At 38.8% G+C, this 9,061-nt stretch overlaps 1 protein-coding gene across 4 annotated transcripts in view; it reads left to right on the forward strand.

Annotated features, from left to right (window-relative positions):
- The window catches only part of PRTFDC1 (phosphoribosyl transferase domain containing 1), a 45,373-nt gene extending 36,892 nt beyond the window's left edge, over nucleotides 1-8,481 (forward strand). For 2 of the 4 annotated variants that reach the window (XM_071735042.1, XM_071735044.1), the window contains 5 exons: nucleotides 2,315-2,332; nucleotides 4,131-4,213; nucleotides 4,623-4,669; nucleotides 6,489-6,565; nucleotides 7,191-8,481. In XM_071735042.1, coding sequence (XP_071591143.1) covers nucleotides 2,315-2,332; nucleotides 4,131-4,213; nucleotides 4,623-4,669; nucleotides 6,489-6,565; nucleotides 7,191-7,238 — 273 coding nt within the window. In that variant the 3' untranslated portion in view covers nucleotides 7,239-8,481. The remainder of the gene's footprint in view (nucleotides 1-2,314; nucleotides 2,333-4,130; nucleotides 4,214-4,622; nucleotides 4,670-6,488; nucleotides 6,566-7,190) is intronic. The other 2 variants (XM_071735043.1, XM_071735045.1) reach the window with 1 other exon arrangement.
- Nucleotides 8,482-9,061: the final 580 nt, after the last annotated feature.

Genomic DNA, 9,061 nt, shown 5'->3' on the forward strand with positions numbered 1-9,061 from the left:
TCAGGGAGCACCTGGCCTTTGCTTCACCCTCACACAGTCTGCTAATGCAGGACTTTGCACTCTACTGTCACGTCAGTTTTGGTGTGTTGCATCTCATTCCATGGCTGCTGGAGAACTCTGGTCACTAGAAGATCTGAGCATTTCCTTTGGTAGGAAAGTTCTTGTCAACAGTATGAAGAGCAGCAAGATATATATGAATATATGAAGATATATATATGAAACTGGTGAAATGTGTGAGGATATCAAGCTGATGTTGTCAGGTCAGCCTCTCCTACCAGGTGTGACTTGCAGTCATCCTTGACTGTTTGCTGGAGGAGTTCATTTCCACCTTTAGTTCTGGTGAGGTTCTTTCCTTGTCAGCTCTTCTGCTCTCTCCCTATATCATGTATGTACATGTGTATGTATACACATATAAATATTTACATACTTACATTGGCTGTGCAAGTTCCCTGGGGGATGGTTAAACGCCTGCATGTAATCTTCAGGTATCCACTGACTGAACCAAGTGATTTCCTTATGCCTCAGCCCCAGGTGTCCTGGGTTAGTCTTTGGAAGTGTTTTTCCAAGTTGTGATTTCATCCAGGAATCCCGATAAAAGCCAAACCGGTAGCTTCCTTGAGACAATGCGTCACTGTCATATCTAAAGGACTTACATACTTCCATTATTTCTTGAAGAAAGAATAGTCTAGAGGCAAGGTGTCTTTGGACTTCTGTTGCTAAGAGGCCTTTGGCTTTTTACCTCCACAAGACCAGGTTTTTCAGATCCAGAGCTGTTTGTGTCAGCAGCTGAGAGGCTGAAAGTCAGGAGTGGCAAGCAGGATAACCACCAGTGAAACCTGTTATGAAAACACTAAAAAGGAGCCACCCTCCAAGATTAATTTACATTCCATCTGAGCTCAGTCTAAATTAGTGGCTTTCTGGAGTGATATCTCCATTGCTGACATCTGCTGAATTAGTACCGGGAGTTCCCTCCACACCTTTAGCAAGTGTTTTGCCATTTCAGAATGATTGAGGTATAATACAGTGTGTGGTAACTTGTTTCTGCAGTGGTAAATGCATGAAGCATGCTGTGTCTCCCTACCAAGCACTGTGATCACTAGGAGGAATTTCAGTATAAATATAAATATGGATAATCTATAGTAATAATTTCTGTTTTGAAGATTAAAAAATATTTACATATCAATTAGTGAAACTGTCAAAGGTGTGCTGTTTATGAGCACACTCCCTTCATGTGCTCCTTCTCCATGGTGTTTGAGTTTTTCTCAGAACTCTCAGCCTTGGGATTCTGTGATGGGAAAGGAAGTTAGACAGTCTCCACATTATGCTTGTAACAAAGCCAACAAACCTGACAGAAAGGACATGGAATGTAAGTTAGTCTGGTGAATATTGCATGAACGTGAAACTATCTGTCTCCAGGTTTTGCAGATCATACAATATGCAAATACGTATAAGATGGCTGGCTAGATAGATAGATAGATAAATAGAGGTATTTATGAAAGTTATTTTGATATTGCAGGTTTCACCTGAGAAAGTAGATCTTAATGCATGATTGTAAGAACCCATCCTTTTTAATAGACATGATAACGCCCACTAATAAATAGATTTTTGTTTCTTCTAGAAGGAACAATACTTCTAGAACTATTACTTCTAATAGAAAAACAGAACTCACCTTAGATATTGTGATTCCTTGAACAGTGTGAACCATTTCAGCAAAAAAGATTAGCCCATGTGATCATGCGGTCCTAAGGCTTGACATCACTGCTTTTGACTGGATCCCTGCCCTTCTCTTCAAGTAACACTACTGATTTCAGGAGCAGTACTTAAGAAAAAGAGGGTGCTTCAACATATGACAAAGGGTGGTACAACTTGGCCTCCTGAGGCTTCTGGGTGGCAAGTGCAGAGGCAAGAGCATTTATTTCAGTGTAACATTGCCATAGTCTCATATTAACATTGGAGACAGTATTTTAGTGAACTACAGGGTACACTGTAGTACACAGCTAGATACACTGAAATGAAGTGAAGCTCATCCCATTTGGATTTTTTCCATCTAATTTTATTTTCTGAAGCTTCATCCATTCTTGCACAAAGAGGATAATCCAGGCAGAGCTGAATGAAGTGGTAGCCCCTGACTACAAGTCTTGCTTTTGAGGTTGGCTCTTTTTCAGGGCAGAAAAATGAAACAGAAAACTCCTTGTGTCCTGTCGTGTTGTATGTAACATACATAGGCCTATTCATCTTCATTTCACTTTTTCATATATTTTTAAAAGTTTGTGAATATTATGTAATTGTGTTTCTTTTTGTTTGTTTCTTTCAGAATGTTCTAATTGTGGAGGTAAGTCAGGTGTTTGTCATGCAGTACTTAGATAAAGCCACATAATCAAGGTGTGATGGTGTGTTCAGTTTCTAAAACCTGTCTGTGTTTACACTTCTTTAATTGGGAGGTGGTGAAGAGGGAGAGAGGCTGATTTGCTTCATGACCTCTCAGTCTTTTTACAGTTGCATGATGGATCAAACTACATTGCTGCCACGTTTGTCTTGTGATACCCAGGAGTCTTTGTTTCGGCGTCATTTGATTTGTTCTTTCTCTGGTTTCATGAACTCCTGTTCTTCAAGTCGTTCTGCTCCTTGGAGGACAATGAATCAACTGTAATGAATCACAGAATCACTTTGGTTGGAAAAGAGCTTTAAGATCATCTAGTCTAACTGTTAACTAGTACTGCCAAATCCACCACTAACCCATGTCCCTAAGCACCACATCTACGCATCTCTTAATAGCGCCAGGGATGGTGACTCAACCATTTCCCAGGGCAGCCTGTCCCAGTGCCTGACAATCCTTTCAGTGAAGAAATTTTTCCTGATACCTAATCTAAACCTTCACAGGCACAACTTGAGGCCATTTCCTCCCATATTACCACTTTTTACTTGGGACAAGAGACTGACACCCACAGCACTACAGCCTCTTCCAGGTGGTTGCAGAGAGTGATAAGATCTCTCCTCAGCCTTCTTTTCTCCAGGCTAAACCCTCAGCTGCTTCTCATAAGACCTGTGCTCTGCACTTCCCAGTTGCTTGATTTTGGAATAATAGTATAACCCTGCACATCCTTTACAACGTCAGGGTTGTTCACACAGTGGTTGAGAATATCAGTCATTCTCTCAAGTCCCCATGACTCCTGCTCATCAGCACTGCATCCTGCAGTGTGCCCTGGGGAGGGCCTATCACAGATGTGTTGCTGGTGTAAATCAGCAGTGTTCAGCTGTAGAAGAAGAGAATGTGTCACCTTACTTGTGCTGCAAATTCTATCTTAATTAATGTGGATGACTCTTTTAAAATGTTGGGAAAGCAACTGGGATGGTTAAAGAGCACACCGGGACCTGACTGGCATTTCAGGCCCAGTTTACTTGTGTGGCAAGTAAGCTGGAGAGTGTAGAAAAGGGAATTTATAAATGATAGAATGTCTTTTCGTAGGAGAGGAAAAGTGATCAGCTAAAGAGATGGCTGGTTACCTGAATAACTGCTAGGAGCTCCATATTTGCTAATGCTAATATTACTGCTGTAACAGAAAGAACCATCTGCAGCAAATTCTGCTATTACTATTAGATAGCTTGGGAGCAAAGACAGTGTTGCTAAGGAAAAATCCATGACCACAGAGTTCAGGATCAACAGCTGCTCTCTATGTCTCAGTCAGTTTTGTAGTCAGGCATCTACTGATCTCAGTATGATCAGGTTGAGTACAGTAGCTCTGGAGAATACACATTTGTGCTGGACTAGTGAAGCAATAAATAAGGCAGATTTAGCCCTGACACGAAGAGATGTTGCTAGACACCTTATCCCTGCATCCTTGCAGTGGCCAGTTATCTCCAGTCCTCTGTTGCATCCCAAGTACTAGAAACATAAATGTCTTCAAGAGGAAGTGGGCAGTACTTTAACTGAATGATCTTATGAGTAGCAAGTGTGTGCTGCAAAGAGTGTAAGCTCATTTATAACCTTTATTGGATGTGGCTCACAGTACACTGGGAAAAAATACATCATTTCCACAAAATAAGAAGGTGGAACTGCTCAATCTTTGCCCAGAGTTCCTCTTTTCAGCTTGCCTTTGTTTTTGCTTATTCTATTTTTCGTGTTTTGTAAGGATATTGTTGGAACTGGAAGGACTATGAAGGTTCTGCTTAATAATATAGAAAAATACAAGCCAAAAATGATTAAAGTGGCAAGGTGAGTAAAACGATTACAAAACTTAGTACTTAGTCTAGCCCAACATATCTCCCAGCAATGGTTCTCATACTGAGATCCTGCTTTAATTTGATGCTGTGGGATAGCAAAGGGAGCTCTGCAGAGGAGCTGCCTGAGTCACTAGGAGGAGGGTGGAAGAAAGGAGAGGAAATTCTTTTGTATTATTGTGCAGTGGCAATGACCCTTCAGCCATTTCAAGACTGGCACTGCTGCACTTCGAAGGGGAACACACCCACCTCTCCCCTGCCATCAGGACATTGTTGGGAGGAGAAGCAGAATGAGAACTGTGATTCACATGGCTTGGAAGTTTTTTGATAAAGGCAACAGTTTTTATTCATGTACTCAGTTAAATACCTTGATTTACATGGGGTTTATCTTGTTTTAATTACAGCTTGTTGGTGAAAAGAACATCTCAGCCTGATGGGTACAGACCAGACTGTAAGTGTTGTGAAAATCTGTACTTTACAATACAAGAAGTTACCATTATTCTACCACTTGCCTTACATATCTTTCTATGGACTTCTACAAGCTTAAAATACCAGTGGTCCATGGGACTATGGGATGCAATCGAAGGATTTGTGTAATTGTGGTTTGCAAAGCTTAGCTTCCTTATAGTCTGATGTTTTCTGCAGCATACTAGCTTTATTAGGAAGTAATGAAAGTGTTTAATTTTATTCTTGAAAGACGAGCATTTTTTTCCTGTCTCTGACAAACTTGTAAAAGGGAAAGTCCATTTGTTCCTTTTCCTTTCTCATTGCATCTCACTGGAGAAGTTGCAGGATTTCATCTGAACATGAAAGGTGTTTTGTGACCTAGTTATTTGTAAGTTTTGCATTTTTTATCAGAGTAACATTTTTTATTATTCTTTAAAAGTAATTATTGGTTAAAGGGTAAACAATGAGATTATAATTAAATCCCATCCTCAAAAAGCATAAGTTAAATTGGTCTTTCTAAACTCCATCCTGCTGTTCTGTTTGTGCCACACCAGCACCGTTTATCTCTGAATTATTGGTACTTATGATGAATGTGTAAATAGAGCTGTAGCAAACTATTTGCTACTGAAGAAACCTCTGGTCAGCTGAGCTGGGTACAAGGGCAGAAGGACAGTAGGGAGGTGAGTACCAGGAGGTAGCATGAAGGATCTTGATTTGGGATGTGGGAGACTATGAAATTTTATGGACATGGCCCTGAAATTTTAGCTTAATAATCTGAACTGTGGCCGAAACAGCTTGTTGTGAAACTTTTACACAGTGGTATTTTTAACATACAGAATTTAATCCAGTAAATTAAATTACACATTCTACTGGATTCACTAGTGTTGAACATAGACAAAAATACAATAAAAGTACTTAACGAAGGATAGCTTAATATTTTCACGTAATAACTTGCAAATTGGAACAGGTTTTATCCTTATTTATTCATAGTGTGATTAATTTTATAAAACATCTGAGATCACTCCAGTACATCACTGACAGTGCGGTGTCATTTCCTCACCTGAATTTATGATCTCAAAGTATCTATTACCCACAATTTTTAACAAATTAATAAATTCCCTCCTTGAATACCTGTAATTTTTTTATGCTGACCTACTTCTGCATTCAACAGGCTGTGATTTTCTCTATTTACTAAGTGAACAATATGGAGTCTAGTTTGTTTTACTTAGACCTGATGCTGCACAAAACTTCACACTCAAAGATACCTGCCAGGGGTTAGTGTGAAGTGTGAGTTGTGTGATTCAATCACACTACATGCATTTACTTTGTTAAGCATGGGAATGAGTCTTCATAAGGTTAGGACTTTAATTTAAGAAGCATTTGACATGTTTTGGTAGCATAATATGCCAAATAGTTTTTGTTGTTCTCAGAAGGAAATATAAAACTCTGAAAGTTACTTCTGAATTGTTACTTTTTTTTTCACCATTAGTGTGATACTAGAGAGTTGCCATCATGCCCATATACCAATGGACCTTCCACACAGGGGCAATTTTTCAGCTCTGATTTTGTCTTCCTTCCACAATGTACCTGTTGTACACTGATAATTGTACTCAAACTCTCTGCTATTTACATCCCTGTCACAAATAACCTCTTAGTGGGAAGTGGGCTACTGCTGACCTTGACTTCTCATGGTCAAATGTAACATAATCTGAACTGACTACATATATCTGTAGTTTGCTTGTCAGAAAACAAACCCCTGACTTTAAGGGCTCTGTAACTGCCACTGATCTTGTACTAATGGTTTGTTATCTGTCTCAATACAGATTATGGATTTGAAATTCCAGATTTATTTGTGGTAGGTTATGCCTTGGACTACAACGAACACTTCAGAGATCTAAATGTAAGTGTCTTTAAAAAAATAGTTTTAAAAAATCACTGCTTTACTTTCTAGAATGTCTTAAATACCCCATAATTTCCGTTCTCCCTGGGGCCTTAATGTCATGGTTGGAACCCTTTCACTGAGTATGGAACTCCCTGCAAAACCACAAGTAATCCAAAGGAGTCACTGCTCAGTGCTGTGAACAGTTCCTTCCCATCTCTTCCCCCTAAGATCAGACAGTCATACCTCTACCATCTTCTGCCAGCTTGGGACTTCACAGGCCCACCACTCCTACTGTGTGCAGAGACAGCAGTAAAAAGTGAGACACAGATGAAGTTCAGACAGGTTGGGAATTTACTACTATGTTGCCTGCCCCTTTTCTCAGTGAGATAGTGATGGGAAAAAGGTGCAAACCTTGCCTTTGCTTCCTGTGGTACTCCCAGGGGTACCACAAAGCTGGGAATTCCAAGTGGAGAAACTTGCTCTAGCTAAAAAGTGAGATCAAAATTCAGTTCTGGGTCTCTGGAAAGGAAGGGGTAATTACAAGATCACCAGATCGGTCAAGCCAAAGTATTTCTAAACAATTAATTAATAATAAATAATGTAATCAACTATACTGTTGAAATGAGTGTTACTTTTTTTTCAGCACATATGCGTTATCAATGACCGTGGCAAAGCAAAATACAGAGTCTGAAGCAGTAACATCCTCACCTGAAGATTTGTAAGCTCAGTGAAGGAGAACTTTTCTGTGCTCCCTCAAGCATCTCCCAGACGAGCAGTTCAACTGATTTGTGTTTGTTTCAACTTGGTGTAATAAGGGGTTTACTCTAGAGATACTGATTAATATTTACAGAAGTGAGAGCTCTTATTAAAAATATGAAGTAGAGGGCTTTAAAAGTTACTACATTTTTTTAAGTATTAAAATTACTGCACAAGATGCCTTCTGAATAATAATTTGTCTGCCTCAGGTCTCACTGTGAGTGTTTTACTTTGCACACTCAGTCATTCTACCCAATGCAATTCATGTACTTCACTGTGTTCCACGAGATCATTCAAAAGTGTCATTCTGTGCATGAAGATTATTTTACAGAATTTTATTGACTTCAGTATCCCTTTAGTCTTGGTCAGATATGCTGCTGCCCCCAAATTGAAAACATTATTTTAATTTCACAGTTCAAAAGTTCCAGCTGAAGCTGGATGTTCTAGGGTAACAGATTTTGAGCATCCCATTACTGCCTCTTCCAGACAGAAGTTTTAGCTCTCAGAATGGACTGAACTAGAGTGCTGGTACAAAATGAACCTTTGCAAGACACTGTTGATCTGAAATTAGAAGATGTCATGGGTTTGGTATGTCATGAAACCATAGTTCTAACCTGCTAAAGTGATGATTTTTAATCAAGACAAAACAATGCCAGTTAGGTTTCCATTTCTGTATAATATCCTTTTACTTCTATAGGAGATGAGCAAATAAAAAAATTAACAGTTTTCTCCTGTATATGTATTCTTAATTAAACCACCTTAAGAACAAAATTTTAATGCTAGTCAGGCATTTATTAAGTTATAATTTTATTTTTCTAGCATGAGTTGAGATGTTTTGTAACTATTTGTAGTCCTGTAAGAATACATCTGACATTGTTGGAAAAGACACATTAGGAAAAAAAAAAGAAAAACATGTATAGAAAAACACAGAAAACAAGTTAACTCCTGAATACACTAGAGATTCCTTCCTTCTCTTGTACATCATATTTGAAGTTTGTTGATTTACATGCTGTGTTAAGTGTGAAAAATTTAATTCTGCACTGTATGTAACAGTTCTCAACAACTTCCAGAGGGAAGCCAATGCCAAGTACATAGCTGTGTATCAATAGCTTTGATCTGAACTGTAAAAGGCTGATTGTTGTTACCTTCAGGTTTTGTGAACTAATAAAGAATCAGTAGGAATACTTCTTACATTACACCGTTGTTTCTTTTGCAGCTTCAGCATATTTCTCACATCCCATAAAAGCACTTCAAAAAGACATTGAACTGGTAACCTCAACATGCCTTATGTCTGTACCCTGTGGCTCATAAGCTATTATTATTTGGATAAAATGCATGATGATAATGACATGAAGAAGTAAGACCAAAGAATTATTGTGCTTGCTAGAAAAATGCTTTAGCCCTCTCTTCCTTAACTCTTTTAATCTGTATTTTTAAAGAGTTCTGTTGAAAAGCTTTTCCTCATAGAATAATTTTCTTCTGTTTCAGAGAGGAAAGCACTCCCACACGGCCCTTGGAAGAAGCTTGGGAAGAGAGTTTAATCTCTCTTTTCTTTTCTGAGTGTTAAAGTTTTTCTTAATGCTTCTGATTTCTATGGATTTATTAGTATGTGTAGGCAGACATGCTTAGGCTTAGGCTCAGTCCAAGAGATCCTCTGGGTTATTTCCTTTCTTCCCCTCTTCTAGAAAAGGCACAATCTAATTTTCCTTGCTACAATGATCAGTATTCAGCAACAAAACCAACAAAGTAACAAGTGAA

Source organism: Heliangelus exortis, chromosome 2 (assembly GCF_036169615.1).
Source record: "Heliangelus exortis chromosome 2, bHelExo1.hap1, whole genome shotgun sequence".
Classification (NCBI taxonomy): domain Eukaryota; kingdom Metazoa; phylum Chordata; class Aves; order Apodiformes; family Trochilidae; genus Heliangelus; species Heliangelus exortis.